At 38.3% G+C, this 25,146-nt stretch overlaps 3 protein-coding genes and 1 pseudogene across 5 annotated transcripts; all 4 read right to left on the reverse strand.

The window, feature by feature from the left end:
• Positions 1–1,554: 1,554 nt before the first annotated feature.
• Positions 1,555–5,040, reverse strand: LOC135651899 (tetraspanin-3-like). Of its 2 annotated transcripts, none has more exons than XM_065172515.1 (3): positions 3,994–5,040; positions 1,895–2,243; positions 1,555–1,804 (listed from the first exon to the last, which is right to left on the reverse strand). In XM_065172515.1, the coding sequence occupies exons 1-2, from the start codon at positions 4,525–4,527 to the stop codon at positions 1,899–1,901; spliced, it is 879 nt and encodes a 292-aa protein (XP_065028587.1). In that variant the 5' UTR covers positions 4,528–5,040; the 3' UTR covers positions 1,555–1,804; positions 1,895–1,898. The 2 variants fall into 2 exon arrangements, with proteins under 2 accessions (XP_065028587.1, XP_065028588.1); XM_065172516.1 differs by having other exon boundaries at positions 1,555–1,807.
• A 1,094-nt stretch (positions 5,041–6,134) lies between these two features.
• Positions 6,135–12,571, reverse strand: LOC135651897 (uncharacterized). Its single transcript, XM_065172514.1, has 5 exons — positions 12,439–12,571; positions 10,931–11,182; positions 7,573–7,716; positions 6,820–7,494; positions 6,135–6,738 (listed from the first exon to the last, which is right to left on the reverse strand). The coding sequence occupies exons 1-5, from the start codon at positions 12,553–12,555 to the stop codon at positions 6,493–6,495; spliced, it is 1,434 nt and encodes a 477-aa protein (XP_065028586.1). The 5' UTR covers positions 12,556–12,571; the 3' UTR covers positions 6,135–6,492.
• On the reverse strand, positions 11,556–18,367 carry LOC104000936 (arogenate dehydratase/prephenate dehydratase 2, chloroplastic). 2 transcript variants are annotated; one of them, XR_010501987.1, is made up of 15 exons: positions 18,054–18,367; positions 17,888–17,952; positions 17,655–17,747; positions 15,958–16,158; positions 15,784–15,864; positions 15,488–15,583; positions 15,323–15,400; positions 15,091–15,180; positions 14,930–14,997; positions 14,737–14,818; positions 14,571–14,659; positions 13,830–13,914; positions 13,403–13,511; positions 12,439–13,336; positions 11,556–11,863 (listed from the first exon to the last, which is right to left on the reverse strand). XR_010501987.1 is itself a non-coding variant. In XM_009423095.3 (11 exons), exons 1-11 carry the CDS (start codon positions 18,316–18,318, stop codon positions 14,600–14,602), a joined length of 1,179 nt encoding a protein of 392 aa, XP_009421370.2. In that variant the 5' UTR covers positions 18,319–18,367; the 3' UTR covers positions 14,361–14,599. The 2 variants fall into 2 exon arrangements, 1 of the variants encoding a protein (XP_009421370.2); XM_009423095.3 differs by lacking the exons at positions 11,556–11,863; positions 12,439–13,336; positions 13,403–13,511; positions 13,830–13,914 and having other exon boundaries at positions 14,361–14,659.
• A 2,504-nt stretch (positions 18,368–20,871) lies between these two features.
• LOC104000935 (uncharacterized) lies at positions 20,872–23,054 on the reverse strand (annotated as a pseudogene).
• Positions 23,055–25,146: the final 2,092 nt, after the last annotated feature.

Raw genomic sequence — 25,146 nt, forward strand, 5'->3', positions numbered from 1 at the left:
GGGAAGCTGCGCGTGATGACCAACGGATGAAGTCAGTAACTCACAGTGCAACTTCCACTCCACCAAACCATATGAATTCCTCCGCCTCCCCCCCCTCTCTCTCTCTCTCTCTCTCTCTGCTTTCGTGGAAGGCTGTGATCTGTGAGAGCAGCAGCAGCACTGGCGTTGCATGACTTCGAAGCAATGCTTGATTCACATGCCTTGTCAAACGTCACATGGACGATGTGACAGATTGTTAATGAAACATTAAAAAGAGTCTTCCTTTTCATGATTACTGCTGTACAGCATTCAATTTGTGTGGTTTCTTTCATAGCATGGGTTGACAAACCAAATTAAGATAAGCGTTTCTGTGATCTTGAAAGCAGGTGAGGGCGCAGATCTGGATTCCAGATTGGAAATAACATGTAACCTGTTGTTTCCAGCCTTTTCGAGCTGGTGATCTGCAGTATGAACCAGCAAATTTTGGGTAGTATCTGCTATTATTTGATTGCATTGCAGCAAAATTGAGAACAGATGGGTTATGACTGTCTCCTATCATTAATATGATCTTGCAGAATTGTCTGGGCATTATCTCTTTCTTTTGTTGAAGAGCACTACATCTCTTTAATTTTGTGATTAAGTTAATAATTAATGTAACTAAATTTCATGTCATCAATCATCTGAGAGAAATACTTGCTTTCATAAATGTCAAACAACATCATGAGTTGCTACTATTAACCTATACATTTATTTCATGGATTGGTTGGATGCTGCATTTTATTAGGCCTTGTCTCTGAGGAGCCTTTTCTGAGACTCACAACTAGTATTGTTTGTGAGTCACCATGCCCAATGATAAGCCCCAAAGTCCATATCCAACTTCTCCACCAGGTCAGATCTCATGACTAAACTCAAGATCACTTGCAGCAACTCTGGGAAATTATGATGCTAAAGACTCTTTTCAGATAGTATCATTAACCTGCAATCCATATCAAATATTAAGAACAGAGCTTCTATCTATATGTAATTTGAAGAGGTCTAGTGTGTGCAAGAGATTATTTTCATGGCTCTAATTCAAACCATGTTATTTTAAGACTATTTAAGAAAGATAATTTCATGCTCAGACCATGCAACTTGACTGGATCTGACCCTGTGGAATGCCTGTCTTATACTGATTCTATCAGAAAGTTTGAAATGCATGTTTGGCACTGAGATAACTCTGTAAAATTTTTCTGGCACTGAGAAAACTGGGGTTTTTGGTGTACTGAAGTATTGTAGGGAAAAAAAATAAGGTTTCTTGGAATTCAAACCTAATATGTTGTGACAGTTGGACACTGGATTTGATGATTTTCTTGCAATAACTGTCTGGGTTTAAATTCTAAAGAAATACACATTAAAGAGACTATTACTACTAAATGCTAACTCATATCAAGACACAAGAAAAACAACTATCAGCCACTAAGGCTGAAGTCTCAATGTTTAAAAGAAATATAACAAACAACATGTTCCTTTGTGAAGAAAAATAATGATAACTAGTTCTGCAAGCTTCACATGATTCTTAGACAAGTTAAACATGGATTATACAAACTGCTGAATCACTATTAATGTGAATGAAGTTCCATACAAGCAAGAGGACAAGTCTTGTTTTCTGGTAACACAAACAACATTTCAACTAGGAAAAATGAGATCACCCACTGTCTTCTGTTTGATTGTGTTGAACATAAAAGATAACTGATACAAATAGAACTGTCACATAGAGACAAATCAAGCCAACTGGAATTTGATGGAGCCTCTTCTCTTCCTTCGGCAACTTGAAGCCAATCATCAACTGCTGGAGGTAGGAGCACAAACTTTCATTAACAAACCTTCAAGCAGCCATTATGTTTATATTGTATAGCAACAGCTCTAATCTACAGACCTGTCTAGAACTGGAACCTGCTAGGTCTTGCTTTACTCATCCTGTTCTCTCCGAAGGGCTCATCGTTGTCGATCCTTTTTGCGTTTCTGAATGCGGCACAACCAATGACGTACACGATCACGAGGATGACGAGCACAACAATGTTAATCACAGAGACCTTCCTCCAGTTATGCCTGATGCTCGCGAGAACCCCAGCCTTACATGAGCCACACTGGTAGCACAGTGAATGTTGCTCGTTGCTCCACCTGGTGCAGTCAATGTCATTCACCACAGTCCCTGGTTGTGCAGTCCAGTATGTCTCATTTACGTATGTAAACCCACACGAAGTGGGAGGCTTACAACACCCAGACTGCATCATTGAGAACCAACACAATCGAGAAAATGAACATTGGTAAAGAAAAAAAAAGTCATTAACTCCTTAGAGAAAATACGTTATAAATGCAGCTGGTAATGACAATATCTTTCAGTTAACAGTTAAGGTAGATGCTAAACAAATGTTATACAACATACTTGAGATACAACTTTTGATTAAAGAAATTGAGCAGAAAGCAATAAACTATTCGGGAATGGCACTCAAGCAATAAGAAAGTTAAAAGTCCACTGAAACAGATTTTACTTGATGTTTATTAAATATCTTGTGAAATTCATTCAATTCCATTTAAATTGGTGTAGATCCTCTACAACTATGATTTTTGTAGATTCTCCGCGGCCCGGTCCCTGGCAATGTTTGTTTGGTCAAAATGCAATCCAATCAGTCGGGGAACTATTAGGGGGTAAAACAACCAAGAAAGCGGATGAATAATAAGTTTCCATCTATTGAGGTCATAGAGATTAACAATTTGGGATTGGGAAGACCCGTAATACCTAAACCAGAGGGAGTACTCTCCTCTGGATAAGGTAAGTAGAAGACTAGCAATTGGAGAACCAACCAAAGTCTTCAATGGGGATAGTGTGGGGTAGGAGATGGAAAGGAGCATTCAAGGACAGGAATGGCCACCCACTCCAAAATAACATGTGCTGTTGGTTCTTTATAATTACCACAAGTTGTAGATCTTCCATGATACCCACTTAATTTCTGTGTTCTATCTTCTCCCTTGGTCCCACTACAGGGGAAAAGATAAAATAAAGACCTCATCCTCAATCATGTAGCCATGGTGGTTCTTCTTTTTGTCGACTAGGAAAAGAAGAAAGTAGATAAAAGATCTGTTGCTGTCATATGGTGCAGCTCTAGTGATCCCTGAGGACTTTTCTGCACAACAGGGTTTTCTATCAGCACATGAACAAAGATGTCTTTTTCTGTCTACATCTGTTGTTTCCTTTGCTGTTAATTTTTCTTTGATTCTTAAGAATCATTTAAGAAGGCAGGATGCAGCTTATTGTTTGTGTTGTTAAGCTTTGATATAATCCTCCAACTTTATTTACATATCAATAAAGATGGGCATAGATAATCTTTGAAGGGGAATCTGAAACCTGAACTAGAAAAAGGCAAACAAAAAGAACTTGCCAGAAGGGCAGTCTGCCATCTACATATATTGCTTGGAGGCAAACATAAGCAGCAATTCTTCCTTTCTTTTCTCACATAAACCAAAAATAAAGGGAAGAGTTCAATAGAAAAGCTAAAAAAGAAAAGGATTCATCAGTAGTAATAGCAGTCATATCAGATAGTACATGGTTGCAGACATGCATTAAACAATATAATCAATTAGTAGATGGAGACACTACAAATTTAACCTATTTACTGGGAAGAATTAAACAATATCATCAGTGTTTTTGCTTATAATCGAAACAGAACCTAATATCTAATCTTCTCAAATCAAGCATCACCAAAACGGTGGTAACAAGGAAATCACACCATTAGATGTGTAACATCTTCTCAATTCACTAAAAAGAATCAAGAAACACATCAAAGAACGTGCAAAGTGCTTTTAATCTGCTAAAAAGACAATCTTTTACTGAATCGTATCATGTTTTGATTTTTCTGCTCCTAAAAATCCAATATTTCACCTAAAGACGCTCTCTTTTCGCTCACATCCTCAAAGAATTCCCATTTTACAACGAAAACAAGCAAAGAACAGAAAGATTTTGATCCAAGCACTGACCTCGATAGGGGAGAGATGCCTCTGGTAGAACAGAACCGCGGGCTCAGGGATGAGCAACCCCGTGGTGGAGTCCCGGCCGTACCTCGCCATCTTGGGGCACACACGGCTGTCGCGGAGGCAGGCGCTGATCTTGGCCCAGTACCCGGGGTCGGATACGCGGTCCTTGAGCCAGCCGGAGTAGTCCGAGAGCTGGTACTCGAGGAAGGCGCGGTCCATGACGACCTGGCCGTGGCCGCGGTCGGTGACGGCATAGGCGAAGACGACGAAGCTGAGGAGCGCGACGACCACGAAGAACATGACGAAGAGGTAGATGCGGAGCAGCCAGGTGAGGCGGTAGCAGGCGCCGGCGAAGCCCATGAGGGAGATGACCATGATGGCGATGCCGATGATGATGAGCGGCCACTGGAGGAAGCGGAGGCAGTCGGTGGAATTGGCCTTGGCACTGAGCCATATTCCGCCGCCCAAGATGGGGATCGATATCAGGAACGTGACAAAGTTCACGGCCCCGATGAGGGTGTTGCTACCTCGCATCATCTTCCCTTCTCGTCTCCTCTTCACAGCTGATGGAACTCTGTTTCGCTGCTTTCTCTTCTCTTCTCCTCCAAAGGCGGCGGCGCCTTTATTCGGTGGCTTGTTCTCCGTCGCTTCTCCCCCTCTATTTTGGGTGAAAACAGGAGGCTTGGGATGGTAGGAATGGGTGACAGAAGGGGATATATAACTGACATATAATAAAATAGCAGCAGATGATGGCAGTAAGAGTGTAATGAGACTCGAAAGGAGTGTGTGCGGACTGACGCTGCTGGTGTTTTGGAAGCTGCAACATAGCTCTTGTTTTATTCTCTTTTGTGGAGTTTGGCAGGTAGGGTGGGGGTGGAAGTGTGCATGCAGTGTCTCCCAGGTCCCTCAGAAAGGTCCAAGTACAGAGCCAAGCAAGGTAGAAGACTCACAGTAGCTTGTTCTTGGCAGGATGAGATCATATGAGACAATTCAACCTTACATGACAGGAGAAAGAAATGACAAGTTAAAGAAAGTAATGTTTCTCTGGGTTTTACTTGAGGATAAAACTCTCTATTCATGGACAGTGGACAATGAGATTCTTAACTTTGAGGAATTGGAGCTTTGATTGCATGGAAAAGAAATTATTTCCTCAACATTTATCTCCAGCATATATATTTTGTCAAGTAATGTCAAATATGTTTTAGGACCATCATTTGTTTTTAAGCTTTTTGTGGCAAAAAGAGGTCAAAAATTTTGAGATGATGAGAGAGAAAATGTGAAAGAAATATTTTAATTCAGGAGAATATGAAACTTGTTCTCAAATGGTTAACAAATAATTTGATTTTTTTTTTCCCCTGTTGTTGTAGACAAAAAATATCAAGCTATGTAAATCTTATATTTGCTATTTCTAATCTTATTATAAAATATTAGTTTATATCAAGCTCTTGTCTCAAAACAATTAGAGTTGAATTGGCTCCAACTATTGTGCAAAATAAGCAAAACTTTAGCAAGATAAAGGAATCATTCTTATGTTTCACCATTTAATATGAATAGAAGTAGAGAAGGGAAGAGAATTGGAAAAGAGACTAAACTAGAAACAAAATCTCCAATAACTTGGTGAGAAAAGCTGAAGAAAAAGTATGATTTTGAAAAGATGAATGGGAAGAAACAAAAAAGAATCACCTTTTCTCCAACATCTTTTTGTGATCTCCACCACATTCATGACCAGAGCAGAAACAAATCGTTTTAAGCATGAGAACTTACAGGGACATGAGGACATGAGAATGGACAAGATGAAGAATATTCCTGTCACCCAAAACAAGTGGAGAAGGCCAATCAAAAGATGGAAGAAGGAAGACTGTGTGTTGGTGACATGTTGTGATGGGAAATCATGGAGACGAGCAATCATATTCAACCGCACTATTACCTTTGAATGGACTCTCGATATTTTCCTGCCTGCGGATAATGTTGAAATGAATTAGTGGGAATAAATGATACTCCAAAGCTGTGCAAAGTTGAAGAGAAGGTTTCTATTATCAATCAAGATGATGAATTCTGATTTTGGTGACAAACTCGATAGGAAAGCACAACCAATCTTAAGACTTGATTAATGTCCAGCATGAAAAGTGTAGGCAATGTGTGTATTCATCCAAGCAAATGTAAGCGGTTGCTCAAAGCATCATATGTTTCACAGTAACATATACAAACCTGACCATAACAACAGAAATTTTAGGAGAATTTGCTTCTCTGACGAATAAAAACATAAAACCATCATCCAAGCACCATAGTTTAGACACGAAACATTGAGGATGCTTATATGTTTATACCGGCAACAGGAACACAAACTCATACCCAGAATCCCCAAGCTGCTCATCAGTAAGTTGTCTATAGTTTACACCACATGCTAGACGTGGACTCGAGCAGGTGCAGGAGGTCCTTTATTTTTATCATCTATGATATTCCTTGCTAATAATAAAAGCATGATCATATGATGAAATGCATTTAGCAGATTATGCACTCTCTGGGATCAGCATTTGAACCCTCTTCAGCAGTCTCAGGATCTGCGAATCCTAGGACGAAAGCCTCTCTGTCATCGTCTTCATCGCTCTCGAGGTCTGCAGTTGAGGGTCTGTGCTCGATGTAAGCTAAAGCTTGCCTTCTCTGCAACCTCAAAACATGCATTATAACATCAGGAGAGAGTGAAACTCGTGCACGAGCCTCTCTTCCTCGCTTATTAGCTTCCATAATCTGCCCATTAAACAAAGAATCACAACAAAGATAGCAAGTAACCTATTTATCTGCAAGTCCGAAGGAGATGGAACACTGTACCTCTTCTACATTCCTTGGGAGCGGAGAGGGTGGCCAGCCTGGAGTCCACAGCTTTACATTTTTATCATATCCACTAGAAGCAAGAAAAGGGAAAAAAGGATGGGGCTCAACACAGTTCACAATGTGCTTATCACCAGCCATCATCCACACCAGGTGGCCATGTTTTTTCTTCCATATGTAAACATGACCACAATCTGATCCACTGACAACATACTCATCACTGGGTCCAAAGAAACTGACCCCCTTAACAGTTTGTGAATTCCTGTGGCCAGCATACACCTGTGGCTGATCAATCTTGTCCAAGTTTGCAGCCGGAGCAAACCGTGGATTTGGACCAAGACCCATGTCTCTCTCAAACAGGTAAATAAGCTCATCATTGTACGAGACTAGCAACTCACTCATGTAAGAATATGCAAGTCCGGTGATATGGACATTATCAGAGCCAATAAGATGACGAGGACAGTAAGTATTCACAGGTTGGTCAGAACTACTTGATGCATCCCACTGATAGTTTCTTATGTCATAAACTCGTGCATATTCATCAAAGCCTCCTACTGAAAAATAGTAAGGGTTGCAGGGGTCTATGACAATGGTATTCAGTCTTACAGGTTGTTTGTTGTCTGAGAATGAAGAGCACAAGAAAAGTTTGGTAGGGGCATGGCTTCGCAGATCAAACTGCAAAAATCAGCATTCAAGATCTGCAATGCTAATTATTGCAACAAATATCAAGATGAGATAACAGAGGCGGCCTACATGTTGTATTAAGCCATCCTCGCCACAGCTGTAAAATATGTGAGGACTTCCAGGTTCAATGGCAAGTTTGTGTACACGACCACGATGTGTACCCAGCTGTTTGGTTGTGACTATACCATTGTCTGCAATCTGGCCGACCCTTACCTAGGGAAAAGAGACACAACAAACAAGAAGTCTCTGAACACTTCCTTTCACAGAGAGGTTAAACATAAGGAAAAAAAATATTAACCAGTAAACCACCTACCCCCTTGAAATAGATATCAATATAAGAAGAAACAAAAACAATCATCAACTTGATATTCATTACATTCAGAATAACTGATCAAGTTTTCATAATCCATTATAAAGCCAAGGGAAACTAATCGGGTGGCACTCAATGGTTGTGCAATGCTCAACCTAGGTCAGCAGCAAACCAATTAAACACAGAAAGTACAGAGACAAAGTTGTGTTAAAGCTAGCAAGTGAAACCTCTGTCCTTCATTCTACAAGCAGAATCTGCAATTTGTGGCTTGAGAGAATATCTTTTTAGAAAACATAGATGTAAAAATTATTGAAGATTGGATTAGATACAAATCTATTCAGGCAAAAAAAAGTATAGTTGGGACTATGAATATTAATATATCTTTTTGGCTTATGCACCCTGTGAAACTCAAGCAGCAGCAGGCACATGATGGTCATATTATTAGTAAAAGAACCTAAGTTTAAAATGACAGGAATGTCAAATCTATTCTCTTTGCTTGATTCTTTAGAAAGAACAAGAAATCAAGGGTGGTTGCAGTCATGCAGAATCAAGTTAAAGTAACAAACTTATGGGTATGTTTGGTTTCTAGAAATAACTAGGGTATATGAAGAACACAAAAAAAAAAGGACAAGATAATTGCTATTCTGGTGAAAATTCTGTCATAGAAAAATTTTCATATGAAAGAAATAGGGTAATCTAGCCCTTCAGGGACCAAAATTTTAATGCATCACCATTATCAGTTCGGTTCATGCATTTGAAATGACTATATAAATTTCACTAAGATAATAAACAGACTTAGGCGACCAAATAAGCACTGTTTTCTCTACCCCATTAGTTGGATGACTATTCAGCTGATGAATCACCAAACATTACCAACATCAGTTGGTTATCCAGAAGTAGTAGAGTTGTTCTGCTTTATCCCGAAATCAGGGCTGTGATGTTGCCCATGTTGCCTTGATCTCTTGATATCCTTAACATATTTCATTAGGAAGCCTAACTAGGACAAGCAAGTCTGCTGTCAATTCGTGTTCGATTTACCTAATGCATATCAAACACAGGTTCTGCTGAATCTAACAGTTCAAGAGCAAAGACAAAAATGAACAAAACGTGATAAGACAGTAAGATGAAAGGGCTTAAAAGTGTTAGAAAAAAAAGAAGATCAGGAAAGGGGGAAAAGGGAATTGAATTCATTTTAGTTGTCACATAGTAGCCTGTCACATCAAGACACTAGCAAGAGCTCACTATACGACATAACAGCCAGCAGGCTCATCCCCAAACACCTAAGTATTTAGCTAGTAGAATGAGGCATCATCTCATAAGGACTACTGCCAAAATTCTGTATCTATCTCATGCGACATCTCACTATTATATGCCTAAAAGTTTGATGTTTGTCCCACTCTAGCTATTTTGATGTCTAGTAGTAAATGTACACACTGTTCTATTAACTAGTACATAATCTTAAATGTCAAACTATGGGTATCGAGATAGTAAGAGAATGAAATTCTCACCATCATAAGTAGATTGTTCAAATAATGGACCCATATTGCATCATCATCTAGAAATATCATCTGCAACTGTATCCCCTCATCTTTCAGTCTTTCCTTTGTACTGTGTGCAGGACATGAATACATAATCAATTCCAATTCTCTTTCTAATTTTCTCATCCCCTTAAATGCTATTATTATTGCAAAACTTGATGGCTCATGGCTCTCATAAATTTCCACTCCCTCTTACAGTCTGATTATTGTCATAAAACTTCACCTTTTATTAAAATTGCTCGGATTGTTCCCTCTCTATGTGCCCTCTCTGTGCCTAAAATTGCTAGTCCAAGGTTTGCAATTTTGATCTATACTTGTGTAGTGAGCCCTGCTCAGTATGATACATACCAAGGTGTACTGATTGGACACTCAAAATCATAAAAAAAACCTCCAAAAATATCTGAAAAAAAAATAGGTTAGGGTTTTTAAGTTGAAAATAAATATAAAAAATTAGAAAGAAAATATATACCTTTTGATTAGGGTGTTCTACCTCTAAATCCTCCCAAATTAGCCTCCTAAATTTGATCTAATCCATAAATCATAGTTTTGTTGAGTTTAAGAGAATGAAAATGTGAGAAAAAGATAGAGATGTGAGTGAAAAAGAGTTTTAGAGAGTTTAAGAGATTGAAAGATTGAAATGAGTTGAAAGAAGAGAGAGGAAAGGGTTTAAAAACCCTTTTCTAAGCCTCAAACGATCAAATTGACCATTTAAGATAGGGCAATATCAGCCCTTGATCGGTAATGGTCGAAATCCAATTATTACTACCCGATACAGACCTCGTATCAGGCGATACGGGGTCAAGTGACTAGTACCGCTCGGTAAAGGGTGGTCCGCGTACCAGTATCCTATCAAACTGACACATACCGCTCGTACCGAGCGGTACGCATCGGTACAGCAAACCCTAGTATAGTCTATATATGAATGCTTTACAATTTTTTGAGATGTATTGCATTCTTACTAGTTACTTATTCTTTGAATTTTTTTAAAATTCAAATTCTTTCCAATTATTATATAAATGGAGCATGCATATGTGCACACATAATACAGATGGGCTAAGTAGTAAGTAGTTACCTGATTGCTGCAAGACCATTTTTGCTTATTAAAATCTTGGTGATGTGTTTTTTAATAAAGAAGAATATCTCTCTTTGGACTTATTTCAATATGACTTGCTCAAGGAATTGTTCCATTATAAGTAAAAGCCAAGGACACACAATACAAAGATGAATACTGCTGCCATCCTACTACTTCCTAGCTACTAGCACATAATGTAGTATTACAATCTTTTCAAATATGATTAGTCCAGTCCATGCATAAGTGCTTGTATGGCAAACAAGAACTAAAGCATGAACTGACATGGTTGATTACCAATATCTTGGAAAAATTGTACTTACCCAACAGTTCCTTTTCTATCAAATGAAAAAATTCCAGTCCTAACATTCACAAACTTACAAGATAACCTTCTATAAAGGAGTGCACTTTACTTCAAGTTTAATTTGGCCATCAGAACAAAGAACAAAACAAGCATTGTAAGTGAGCCGAAAGATTTTACATTAAAAGTGCCCCTAAAAGTTGACATACCTGACCATCAGCTGCAGAAGTTATTATGGTGCGGTCCTCAGTGAATGGCATAATTAAGGCCTGGAAAACATTATCCATGTGACCAGAAGCATAAGTGAACTTTTTATGTTTGGATTCCCAATTCCATAATATAATGCCTTTGTCGTCAGAACCAGAGACAAGAAGGTCACCAGCAGGGTTAAAATGTATAGTATTTACACAACCCTTATGGCCACACAAGTTCCCATACGAAACCATTCGCTTTACAAGTGCCTAATCATATGACGAAAAGGTGTTAGATACAACTTCATTTTGAAAATTCCTCAAATACTTTTACTATGAGAAAGAGAAACTAACATCTTGGTCTGTCTGCACAACAAAACAAAAATCAGCATAATCTTCTTCATATAAAATAAAATAATATTGTACTTAATACTCCATACAGATATCATGCAAACAGCATCCCAGTTTGATGAAAAATTGTCTATGCATCACAATTTTAACTTTATCTTTTGTTCCAAGTGGTCCAGGAGTAAGATGGACCTTGAAAAGCCAATAGAATATCAAATTTTCAGCTACATCAATGCAAATAAGTAGACAACAAGACAGTGAAACGAATGTACAATAAGAGCAAAAGAATGTTCAATGTAGCGAAGAAGCATGATTTACAGTTCGTGCAACATCAGTTTCAAGGCTCAAGTAAAACAGTATTATACTGTTTAAAGGCCAAAGACTCAATCGTAGGACTAAATTGCTTTTCGAAACCATCGCCCTCATGTCCAATTGCAACAGCGGCACTACATAATCCCATTCCTAACTTCTCTTGCTTACTTTGACAACCCTTGTACCCAAACATAACAGAGGGACAGTAATACTCTAGAGGATGGACAGTACTTCCGAGTTTCCACCACCAGAATCAGGTCTTTAGAGCAAGGGCCACAACCAGTTCCTTTCCTGTTATTCGAACAAAGCAGTTTAATAAGTTCAGTAGCGAGTAGAACAGACAATTACAAGCAACAAATAGGAAGAAAACGGACAGAGCAAACCATCTAAAAAGTTGAAACCCACAGAATTTTGACAATGTTCAGAGAATTATTAAGAATTTTCCTATAAAGAAAAAAGAACCATCCACATTAATTTTTCAGCTAGATCAAATCTCTCTGATACTAGAATGCCAAATCCAATTGCACGAATGCTAAATCCAAAATCAAACAAATGATCTACTCCAACAAATTCTGGTAAGAGAACTCTAATTGGGGGAAAAAACTGAACAAAAATTCCCTTCTATTAAATCACTTTCTTCTAAACCTAACCCAGTCTATGTATGTAGCTTAGAGTATGTTACTAACAGATTGAGCCCTCTTGTGATTGCAAGCAGGGCAAGACCATTAAGTAAGACCTCACTTTGATTTCAGTTAAGATACCGAAGGAGACGTATAATCAAAGAAGCAGCGGCTAACGCGAATAAAAGTAAAACCTTTAGCGTTTTGGAACAGAGAAGGGGCGGCCCGATCAAAGAAAACACTCACCTCAGAACCACCGACTCGGCGAGCGAAGAATCGAGGCAGAGACGGGCCCAGCTCCCTCTTCCAGATCTCCTCTAAGCCGCTGCCTCCGTGCCTGGAAGCCTCGGAAGGCGTCACCATGTTGTCTCGGAGCCAAATCAGAGCGGCAGCTACAGCTCGCTCATGGAAGCCCGCAACTGTCACAGGAGGAGGTCTAATTTCTCCTTCTATCTCCTCCTCTCCTCCTGTTTATTGGATTTAAAACTGATGGAAGATTGGATTCATTCACATATGCGTTGGACACATCCAACGAATTAATTAATGGGCTGCCTATTTCTTTATTTACTTTTATTTGTTTTTCTTAATCTTACTTAATTAATGGACTTCATAATATCTTTTTAGTTTAATTTTCAACATATATTGATGCAATTGAAAATTATGATGGGCCAAGGATTAAATTATATTTTATAATCTAAATATCACGATTCAAATCATAAAGATGAATTATTATTTTTTTAGCAAAATCACTGATAGACTTGATTGTTTTTGCCTAAGCTATACAACAACCTTTTTCCATAGACGTATGCAATCCCCTGCATGCACGAAAAGATCATATTGTTAGATAATTGAAATTGATTACGTACAAAAGATTCATGGCATGTTTGAGCGTTTCATGTTCGGGATGGCATGCGTAGAATTTTTGGAGTGTCGAGCGCCAGTAAAATGGGAATAGTGATTTGTCCAACTTCACGTATTCCAAAGGGATTAAGAGAAATCGAAGAGGCATGCGTGGCCGCGTGTCAGCACCGTCAGGCTGTAGTGTTCTTGTTGCTGCTCTGCAGTGCAGACCACCTGGGCGAGTACCTCGACGCCACGGCCGCCGCTCAGGATCTCGTGCCATTTCGGTGGCGAACAGGGCTCCCTACCATTTCCATTATCGTGATGTGATGAATGATTCCCACACAGTAACTCACTCATGACACCTTACCTGATACATTGTATCTTCTCTTTGGCGTTTCACTTCTGACACGCTGGGCCTGCAGACCGGAGCATCTCGATCAGGATCTCTTTGTACCTTCTTCGCCTTTTGATTTCTTCTGCACATGTAACATCAATAAGAAGTATAAAATGGAGGGTACAGAGTGGAGAATCTGAAAGAAAAAAGAGCTTGAGAATATGGTGTTGGGGAGAGAAGAATTCAGCTCCTCTCTGGTTGATCAGGAAAGGAATGTCTAGGAAACAAAGTACTGCTAAACGAACGGTGTTGCTTCTTGTACTGGAAAACCAATCAACCTTCACTATGGACTCATGAATACAAGTAAAACAAATAAAAATGAGCAGAAAAAAAAAGCTACGCGCATTAGAATACTTGTTAATTATGGACTTTCAAGAGATTGCAATCCTCCTATTCTGACCTGCATACAAAGTTGTTATCGACTATCCTCATTCTCTTCTGCTGGGAGGATTGAAGATACCTTCACAATGCGCAACAGCAAAACTCTGAAAGATTAACAGATAAGTTGAAGTAAATTGTCAGAAATATATAAACAAATATATATATATATATATATATATATATATATATATATATATATACATTGATGTTTTTCTTACTGGAAATGATACCAGTAAGAAAAACAAAACAAAACCCTCAGTCGATCTGTTCCATCAGTTGGGGAAATCATCAATGCTTGAAAGCCTAATTCATTCCTGAAGCATCATATCAGCACCTAAAAATTTTTAGGTCTCACTTATGTACTTGAATTGTAAAGTTCACATAATTCTCAAGGACAATTACCCATTTTTACAAATCCTGATAATTCTTCAGCACAAGTCTCAACAGACCACAAGGTCAGAAATTAAAGTGGAAGTGAAGTTGCCATCCTGCTATCTAACTACAACCTGTCAATTAACATCGCAGGCACCTGATGTAAGAAGAGTAAATATTCAGTAGATACCATAGTTCTGCATATTTTTTCATAAGCAAGCTTCCAGGTAGTAGTGGTCCGATACCATAGTATATCAGTGCAAAGGACATGTCTCTTTTAATAAACATTTAAATAAAAAGTATGATAGCTAACATTCAATCATGAACATCATGATTTTCTCATTGCAAAACTGTCTACAACTTTCATCTAGGAACTGATTGCCATTACCATAGTGCCCATCGTCCGAACACGGTAAGTCATGCCTCACTCATGTCCCTAGGATAACTCCCCAAGACTTTCAAGAATGTCGCAAATTCCTGTATGGACAAGATAATTTCATATTAATTTTAACGCAACAAAAAAATATCTGGTTGAGACCCATAAAAGTTTATACCTTCAGGTGCCTAAGGGCATTTTGGGCATTGTGTGAAGCCATTGATGCTTCAAAATCTACGTAGAAGAGATAGTCGAAATACCTAACCAAGATATGCACAAAAAGTTAGTGCCAGTATAATAATAAGAACAACTGATCCAAAATAATCATCGATAGAGATACTGTTCAATTGACAAATGGTTATGATGATAACTTTAAAGGTCCATTGCTGCCATCGTCAGTTATGCGTAATGGCTTATTCTTCCTGGGACGACTTTCAATCTGAGGAAACAGGTCGTAAGCATATCAAGCATGCCAACATGTAAAACTGAATACTTGTGGCAAGACCACATTAGTTGAAACAAGATAACAAACCTTTGTAAGGTTGATATCCCTCAAAGCAAAAACAGCAAGTGCCTTGAAAAGCACACCCGGGCCTTCTTCGAGAGAAAAAACTATGCTTGTCTGAACATGCAAAAACAATAGTATATTGGTCACAGATGTTGGCAAACTGTTAACCATTACCAGTATAAATTAAAAATTAAGTTCAACAAAAACTTTACTGGCATATTTGGGCAAAAAAAAATCTTAATTTTAATATGCTTACCTTAAAAGGTCTATCAATTACTGGAATAATGGGTTCCCGTGCCAGCATCAGGAATCTAGTAATATTGTCGGAGTCATCCTAGACAATCCAAAAAGATTTGGCAAATAAAACACTAAGTGGCACAATAAGATAACTGCAACAGATCAACAAAACAAACATCATTACCTGAATATCTCGGGCAAGGATATCCAGTCCATATATTTCAGCGGCTAATGAACTGGCAACAGCCCCTGCATCTTGGAGTTTGTGGGTAGCAATAAACTAGGAAGAGTACATGTTCATCCATGACAATTGAACATCAGCTATGGTACTCAGAATAATCGAGGCTAACTCAAAAGAAACTTCAATCTAGTCTTCTAATTGTCAGTTTGCAAAATGATCTAACAAAATACATACTGACTTTCAAAAACCAAACAAGGAAACAAACAACATTGACAATAAATGAAGCATAAGCATCTTACATTTGCAGCTCCCGCTGTGTCATCTACAGATTCTCTGACAACCCCTAATTTTGCAAGTGTAGTCTCGCACTGTGCAAGGGCCTGAAGTTATGATTGTATTAGCATGACTAGTCTCCTGACAGCTAAGCAATTTTAATGAAAGAAATACCAAAAGAGGGGAGATGCTAGTTGTACCTGAGGGTGGCTGAGAACTCTTTTCAGATCTTCCTTTTTCACTCCATGATTAGCTAGTAAACAATGCCGAACTGCATATTTTACTTCCCCGACAATGTGCAAATTATGGCGAAGTAAAAGGTCATAATTGCGATGGATGCTACCACCTAGTGAATTTTCAATAGGTAGAACTGCCCGATCAACAAGCCAACGTTCAACAGCCTGCAAGATCAGTTTGTGGGTAGCTTGAACAAATTTGTCATCCCGTGTAATGTTTGCTATTGGTAATTTTTCTTTTTAATACGCTAGTTTACCAACAAATACTATTTATAATCCTACATTGTTCATTGCATAGTTGAGTCTACATTGCTTGTTCTAAGGTGATCATCTCATTCTATGTTATATGCAGTTGCCTTCGAGAATCAAATCACTTTGAATTATCTCTCTAAAGTTTGGTGTGATGATTATAGCTTTGTTTCATGCTGTGAACTTAGAACATAAGCATGTAAAGCACGTCTGTAATTCACATATTTTATGGCATGAGCAGATTGTCCAGCAAAATTTTACAAGCAGCCATAAATTTTCATTTCTTTTAGATCACCCAACATAATTAGTTTCATGTTGAGAGAACATTTGGTGCTGGACACATGTATGCATTAGATACATATCTGTTCCTATTCTGTTTAAAATATAGCTTTTCGTCAAATGTTATCATTGTATGAGATCCAATAATAAGAAAATTTTATTAGAAATTAAAAACTTAAAGTGCTAAAACTAACCACATAAAAACATTCGAATTTGTTATTATACTTAATATATCCGTCCATCAATGCTGCACCAGAAAGTTAACTATGCCCTTTCTCACTCCTGATATTTAATTAAACAATGGAAAAAAGATATGCTTCCACAAAAATCTAGAATGGGCAATTGGCTAATTGAATTGAAGCATGTTGCTTATTAGCATATATTCCTTAGGTATGTTTTCGATCCGAATCCCACAGATTCAAATTATATGTGAGACCTTTTGGATTGAGAAAGAAAAACATTTAATGTACACATTTGGAATAAGAAATAAAGATACACAGTCATGATCATTGCTACTAGATACAACTAGTATCAAATCACTGCATGGGTCTCACCTCAAACCAGACATAATTGGATTCACAGCAATGGGGAATTCAGGAGGCAGGTTTAGTGCACAATTAGCCATAGTTATAAATTTTCTGAGTCCTGCTTTATTAGCTTAACATCTAAAAACTTATTTTATCAGCTCATCATGCATATCCACTTAATAGATTCATCGCATCATGATACATAGCTGTTCTCTGAAGAATATAAGTGTTCAATAACTGGCTAAAATAGTATAGGAATTCTCACAAAGGTGTTGTTCACAAGCAAGAAACAGTGATGGCACTTGTACAGTATGGTGACAAGAGGGAAACCGCACCACTAAAATTAGGCTTTTCTGCAGTGAGAAACATCCATTTAGGCAAGAAACCTATGCGTTTATTCTCTAAATTCAAACCACAAGAATGGAAGTGTCGGTGAATGCTTATTTCCATAATGCTTTCATGTGCTAAACATCTTAGAGACAGATTATGTTAACCAACTAATGCTGAGGGTGCACATCTTCAAAAGCTTCATGGGGAAAATAACTACAACAAATTTAGACCTGCAGAAGCGCTTGAGAAGAGACACAGGAATAACGCAAAGCTTACATCAAAGGCAGTATCAAACTGCTCGCATGGAACCGCTTCACAGTTTGGATACGCCTTGGCTGCCGCAGCTTCACTGTATGCACCCGGGAGCCCCTAAAAGCACAAGAAATCAAAATTTTCCCAAAAACCCGTCTATCACAACCAGATTGCTGCAGATGAAGAAACCAACTAAGCCAAATGTGCAAATAGATAAACCAGCGTAGATAAGAGAACAGAGAAATCGAATTCCAGACCTGGTACGCAACGCGAAATCTCGATCCATTAACCGAACCAGAGACATCAGATATGGATAGAGGCCCTAAAGAGAAGCCATTCCGCAGACAATAAGAACAAGAACTGGAAAACGGAACGAAAAAGACAAAAGGGCGAAGCGAAAGATGAGATTTATCATCCACCCACGAGGCAGAGACTGGGAATCCTTGCAGGCGACGTCGGCAGTGGTCTCCTCCAGCGACGCCCTAAGCCCGAGACCCGCGGCGTTGTTGATACCGCCATCGGCGGCGGCGGCGCCTCCCCCGCCATGGTCCGATGCCATCGCGAGGGCGATCGGGCGCGGCCGAACGGCGACCCGGGTAGGCTGCTTATTTCCGTTGGATATCCGGCCGCCCTCCGTCCCGAACCGCGGTTTGAACGATGGAGTGCGAGTGAACGGGGTAGAATTCATCGAGGGTGTCTTCAAGAGACGTGCGCGCGCCGCGGCCGCTCCCCTACGAGGGTAAAAGATATAGGGGGGAGGCTAACTCAAGGTGGGGCGGCCCCCACAGAAAAGAAAAAAATTAATTATATTTAAATTTATCGGAACCCAAAAGTAAACACAATTTATCCCATAATTTCCGGGATAATTTGGTAACTAATTTATATTATTTCTCTTTCTTGAAACATACACAAAGCAAAAGCAGTAAAATTTTGTTCTCTGGAACATTGGTGATTAGTTTACCATCCAATTCAATCATCATCTTCATTACTTCATCTTAAGAGCTGTCCGAAGTCCTTCTTTAGCAGTAATTATTAAAACATTTCCACTTTAAGAACTTGTAGAGGAGCACAGTGCACCTTATCCAATTAAAACCACTATAATGTTCAAGAAATTGAAGTCCACTATGTCAACCTCATGAAGAAGTCAACCAAAATTACTGAGTCAAATATCTAGAAAGAAGTCGTTCCTCTTGCTTTTTGTCTTTTGAGGTCCATAGATTTTTCCTGTTCAAAGGCTGAAGCCAAAGTCAACCAAGAATTCTTGTTGGTGGAACTAATAGTACGCCCCCATCTTCCTGTCAACCCCCACCAAATAGTGCAAACAAGCTTCTTTGATTTGTATGTAGATCAACAACCATTTACTTGTGATTGAGATGACTGATGTCTCAGTTTTAAATCAAGCAACCAATGCTCCTCAGTAATCAACAAAATGTTGCTAAGGGGCTGTCTGATACCAAGACCAATGAACTAAGACTCACAAGTCCCTGTTGCTTATCCCCCATCATGGCACCAAATTTTAATCTATATGCTTAAAAATATCAAAACAAGTGTTATGATTGTTCTTCTCGCAACCCGACTCAACAAGATAGGTTAATGGTACCATCATTCTCTCATAGACCAGCTTAAATCTTTCTACTCTTGATATAGGACTATGCCGCAGTGTTACATTTCCTATCACAAGTGAAGTCTATAACCTTTTCCTTGACCTTCAGAGCCAGGATCATTTCCCTTTACTTCATCCAAAATTGCAGTAATATATGCCGTGGTTTGAATAGGAGATCAGCTGCCGAAACAGGAATGAGTGAATGAAACTTTGGCATGTTTTGTTTAGACAAAATTGTTCAAATCATCCTACAAAAAGAGAGGGAGCAGAGAACTACTAACCTGGATGTTGCAGGCCATTCACAGTCCCTGTCGCCAGTAAGCAGAGAACTACTAACCGTAAACAAAACAGTTGTGTTTAGACAAAATTGTTCAAATCATCCTACGTAAAGAAAGGGATCAGAGAACTACTAACCATGGATGTTACAGACCTTTCACAGTCCTTGTCATCAGTAAGCAGCAAAAGAAGACATGTGATCCTCAAGCAAGGTTGATAAAATGGAAATGGCTGTAATCCATTTGAAGTCCTCATTGCTGGATTGGTATTTCTGGATCAGCTTATATCTGGAGTACCATATTCTGCATCTCAGCAATACTGATGACTGCAAACTAAGTGCAGTTTTTCTTCTTTCCTTCAAATATTTCAATGAGGTTTCAAGAAGTAAAATTTAGATGAGAAGTAAAAAATTATGTAAGACTTTAAAATCGATCAGAAATTTCATAACAACTCAACAAATAAGATTCATATCCACTACTTTTCTGAGTGCATGTTTTTGGTTGCAGAACTATTTGCATTGGATGAAAAAAGGCGATATACAAAGAAACGAGGAATTCCACACAATCAAAACAATGATTAGCCATTCCAGAAAAACATACTTCCTATTCTGAAGAATTTTCAGGAAGAGGCAAATATTATGCTGCGCAAGTAATGGAAAATTCAACTACTTTGCGAAAAAGGGCAGATTAAAGAAAAACTTGAAATGGTACAAGCACCGGTTTACCACAACAAACTTCAATTTGAAAACGAACAAAGAATGTTACAGAATAAATAATTGCTACAAATCATATAAATAACTTCTACCTGAGCAATTCAGCCATGATACCATTAACTTACAAGTCTTTGTTCACAATTCTGGCCTATGTACTTCTGTTTCTTGTCAACTCTAAAAATGAGTTCAGGTGCTTTCAGGATCCCGCATGATGCTAGGACTGCTAATACATTAAACAATGCAGACCCTACAAACTGTCTTATGAAACATACAAGATCAAAGAATGCATTCTGTTTCAGATAATTATCAACATGACTGATTTCTCAGTAAAAGAAAGCCATGACCACATATCATTTAAGGCAGATGCATTAGATCAATCAAAGATGAGAAATTTACTTCTTAGGATGTGGAAAGCAGGCATTACTTCACTAAATCAAACAGGTTAGAGAGTAAATAAAAGAGATCACTTGAGATTACTTGAGAGTTCCACAAGCTATTTTATCTTATCCAATGTGAAGTATAAATAAAATGCATCGACGAGCCTTTTTTCCCTCATTTTCTTAGATACAATAACAGGTAGCCAGGATTTGAGAGACAAAAAGAGCAAGGTTAACAAAGGGTGACAAAAGAAAGCAGGTACAAATATTAGATGCTGAAGTCAGTTTCTGATGGCCAAATATCCACATTATATCATGCTTGTTTGTACACAAAACTTTAATATGGATTCTAATAGGGGTCAAAGAGATCACTTAAGTGGGGCTAAAAGAGTGTAAATGAGAAGCATCGAGACCATGACGATAGCTCCTGCCAGGGTGAACTTTGGACTTGTCCACAGCATGAGGTTCAGCCTCTCTGTTCTTTTTATGGGATCAACTTCTTCTGACAATGGGTAATCAGAATCCCTTGGATTCCAGTTGACATATTTGTCTGGCTTGAACTCTGAGAACATGGATTTCTTTCCCTGCTTCCGAAATTTTGTGCAAACCTTGTCCCAGTCTGTAGACAGCCTATCACCTGAGTGCCAAAATAAAAGTAGTCAACAATTAGTATGGATTGTGAAGACCAACAAATTTCTCTGTATATGGAGGTATTGCAACTGTAAATATAAAACAAAATGCACAGAGATCCATACCTCATAAGTTGTGTATGCTAAAGGAAGAATATTAGTTATTCACAGTAAAAATGTTAAGCATCATTGAAAACCACAACAAGTGGTGGAACAATGAATAAATTCCATATTGTCATCTATCATAGAATGGATGGACTGTTGCACGAGTATCCAACAAATGCAAAGTCAGTGGAAGGTAAGCAAAGAGAATGCTTCTGTGGCACCCGCTCAGTAAGGCATTTTACCCATCACAAACATCTGCTCTCCATGAAAAGAATTATAACTTTCTGAAAAGTATAACCACTAGATGACATAACCAAGATCATGGGGAGAAAACTTGATCTATAGTAAGATTGGAACTCACGGTTCAATTGTCTCTGAGGTAGAGAATATTCAATTGAAAAATGGCAGGCATCACATATAAATATAGCTTTATACATGTCTAAGAATGGCAATGAGAGCACAACCAGAAGCCAACAAGTGTTCTGATTATTCTAGTAAGAAGTAATTGATGAACCAATTAATTTGTATTATTCAAAGTGATGAACACACAATCTCCTAGTTGCTCACAATAAGTGAAGCAATGAACAGTCATACCTTGAAAGCCACAGTATTTAGGTTTACTATTAGTGTCATTATCATTATCATTATTAGTGCAATTCTGACCTTGACATCAAGAACTCAAATTGACTGTAGATAATTTTAAATAAGATCAACAAGTGATCCAAAATCACTCCTTCCTGGTGGAGACAGGATTACGCTGATACAAGGTACAGTTTAAAGTACTTCATGGCACTAGATTTGTTGATCATATCCACATAATATATACAAGAAGACATTTTTCTTTACCCAAAAACACTAATGGGCTTCTGGATTCAAGCAACTTTTGGATCATATAAAGATCTTTGTTATCATAAGAAAATGGATAGAATGGCAATACATGTAAAACCAATCAGTCCAACGAGTGGTAGAGTACTTGACTGTGAACAAATGTCCTGCATCACAACAGTGTATCAACACCCAAAATAGACGATCTCTACATCCAAGACATTCATTTTTTGCACTTATCCTACATCAAATAAATTATCATCGTTTTAATACTGCACATCCGTCATTGGTCTCCCACAACCCATATCATTGATCTTAAAAACAAGAGAGGCAATTCTTTTTGCGCAAACAAGCAGATTCCAAGCTTTTGAACACATCAGAACAGCGACAATACAAGAATATAGAGAAAGAAAACAACCATAAGCCTCGTCTAGGGTGAAAAGGCCGACCTTTATCGTTCTTGCTATTCTCCGGGAATCGAGAGTCGTCCTTGGAGCAACGAGGTCGGAGGGGGATCCGCGTACGAGTCTCCCCAACCCGAGATCCATCCAATCGATTGATCATGTGTTCTTGCGTACATAATATAGAGATATGGACAAGCGAAGAGAAGAAAAGGGAAGCCAGAGGAGCTTTCAGAGAAGAGAAGAGCGGCTCTGCTCCGCCACAGAATACAAGCGAGGGGAATGCCCTCTCCGACGCGGTTGAGGTGGAGGATCAAAGAGGACGATTGGTTCAGCTCACCTGTCATTGCCGATCCGCCAATCAGGGAAGAGCTTCCTCCTATTGGTTCACATCCGGGACCCCCTTAACTGACCGTGGCTGCTGGCTGAGAGCAAGCCTGAAGTGAAAGATAAGGTGGCAGCGTCTTTCTGCTGTCTTCTTCTTCGACTTCCCCGCTTTCCCCCTCTTCCTTTGGAGTCTGGATTCTCCTAATCCCCAATGGACGCCTCTCTCTGCTACCTCCCGCCTCCAATCGCCCCCCCCAGCGCACCTGAAACCAATCCCTCGCCCTCAGCCGTGTCCCCAACCCCTGCACCATCCCCTGTACACCCCGCCGAAGAACGCGTTCTTCCTTCTCCATCGTCCGCAGCACCGTCTCCAAGAACACCCTCGTCAGCGAGGCCGTCGAGGGCACCCCCCGGACTGCCATCCGCCCCTGTCTCGAGAGCACGAACGCCTGGCTCTTCCACTCCGAGGCGATCTCCGAGGCCCTCAACCGCTACCGCGCCTTCCAGCGCGAGCGCAAGCTCAAGGACAACGACTCCATGGGCGCCGTCTTCGAAGGCCGCTTCTACGCCCCCGACGAGTTCAAGTCCACTGATACCAAGCCCAGCCGCGCCGAGCTCTTCGGCAAGATCCTATGCGCCCTGCAGAGCCTCGCCGTCTCCGCCGCTCGACGTTTCGCGCCCAGACTCACTCGATCGACCCAAAGAACCCGTTGGGACATACATGAATTTACGAATCTAACCTTGAAAAAATATTAATTTTAGATTTTACTAATGTTAGAAGAACAATTTCTCTATAAAAGTCACTCATTTGAGTTTAGAAATCTTACCTCGAGAAAAAAAATTATTTTAGGTTAAAAAATTATTTTCGTATAAAAAAAGGCTCATTTTATTTTTTAAAACAATACCTAAATTATTTTTTTAAAAAAAATATTAATTGTACTTTTTTATTCACTATGATATTTTGGTATGTTACATTGTCTTGGTCATCACAATAAAAAAATTTAAATTATATTAAAATATATTATAAATGAGTTCAATGTAATTAAAATGTATTGAAAATCATTTGATATATTATACTAGGATTCAAATAGGGTTTTATAATAATTTTAAAGTAATATCACCTAAATAGGAATAAAAATTTTAACTTATTATAATGTTTTGACTATCACAATAAAATTATTATAAAACCTATTTGAAAATACTATTAAATGAGTCAAATGAATTCCTAACTTCAATCAGATTAATTACAAACTTAAAAATATAATACTGTAATAATATGCAAGTAATGACAATCAAGACATAATATGATATCATTTATAATATTTTAATTAAAAACACTATAAATGAGCAAAATGAAAACACTGTAACAGTTCAAAACTAGTAAAAATTGGATGAAAATATTTGTTCAAGAGAGTTGGTGAGGGATATTTTAGATTTTTTTTAATTATGAGAAGCAACTTAATATTTAGAGTCTTTTTTTACTATTTTTAAAATATAAAAAAAAATATTTTAAAAATATTTATAGCCCCCTAATTTTGATTTTTTTTTTCTTTCCCTATAGCTCTTATGATCATCGCCTACATACCATATCGTTGTCGATAATCACCCCCTAACTCGTGCTCTCTATCGCAACATCAAAAAAGAATGAAAGGTCAAATATACTCTCATCGTAATCGAAGAACTCAACGATGAGGGAAAAATCGACTAAACTACATGTGAAGAGTCTTATTATCAAAGGTGACGATAACGGTAACGAGGGAGCATTGAGGGAGAAATTTGAGAATGAAAACATCATAATCAAATAGAAAGAATTATGAGAACAATACAAAGAAATATTAGTATTTTAGTTTATTTTATAAATAAATATTAAAAAAATTAAAATAGGATTGTAAATAATAAAGAGAGAATTATAAATAGTTATCTCATCGATAACTACTACAAGATCATAATAAGCCATAAATTAAGTATAAGAGCCATTAGCATCTATATAGATCTATGGAAAATAGGAGTTAATAAAAATCTCTCATTAAACTCCATATAAAGGATAATATGCATGAATAATGGTGGTGGTTGGTGTAAATTAATTAAATCGGTTAATTTCTAGTAAATAATATAATATAATATAATATATTTATGCTGTCCTTATGTTAAATATATAAAAATTATTACTAAATTTTTAATTATGTATTTTGAAGCAAAAAATGAGGCCCTCTAATTTTTATTATATTCTATTACTGTACGTATTTTTGGTTTGTGCTCGC

The sequence above is a fragment of the Musa acuminata genome, chromosome BXJ3-10 (genome assembly GCF_036884655.1).
Source record: "Musa acuminata AAA Group cultivar baxijiao chromosome BXJ3-10, Cavendish_Baxijiao_AAA, whole genome shotgun sequence".
Lineage (NCBI taxonomy): Eukaryota > Viridiplantae > Streptophyta > Magnoliopsida > Zingiberales > Musaceae > Musa > Musa acuminata.

Bases quoted from the DNA above. Each gene is read 5' to 3' on its own strand.
- LOC104000936 (XM_009423095.3), bottom strand. From the start codon at position 18,318: ATGAATTCTACCCCGTTCACTCGCACTCCATCGTTCAAACCGCGGTTC. The intron at 15,401-15,487 runs GTAATGATGTTT...TGGATTGTCTAG, and splicing joins TCCTTGCCCGAGATATTCAG to GATGACTCCGACAATATTAC. The intron at 14,819-14,929 runs GTTATCATCATA...TATCTTGGTTAG, and splicing joins GGCAGCAATGGACCTTTAAA to GTATTTCGACTATCTCTTCT.
- LOC135651899 (XM_065172515.1), bottom strand. From the start codon at position 4,527: ATGATGCGAGGTAGCAACACCCTCATCGGGGCCGTGAACTTTGTCACG. The intron at 2,244-3,993 runs GTCAGTGCTTGG...TCAATGATGCAG, and splicing joins GGCATCTCTCCCCTATCGAG to TCTGGGTGTTGTAAGCCTCC.
- LOC135651897 (XM_065172514.1), bottom strand. From the start codon at position 12,555: ATGGTGACGCCTTCCGAGGCTTCCAGGCACGGAGGCAGCGGCTTAGAG. The intron at 7,717-10,930 runs GTATGTCAACTT...TCTTTTCCCTAG, and splicing joins CTTCTGCAGCTGATGGTCAG to GTAAGGGTCGGCCAGATTGC. The intron at 7,495-7,572 runs GTAGGCCGCCTC...TGATTTTTGCAG, and splicing joins AGGATGGCTTAATACAACAT to TTTGATCTGCGAAGCCATGC.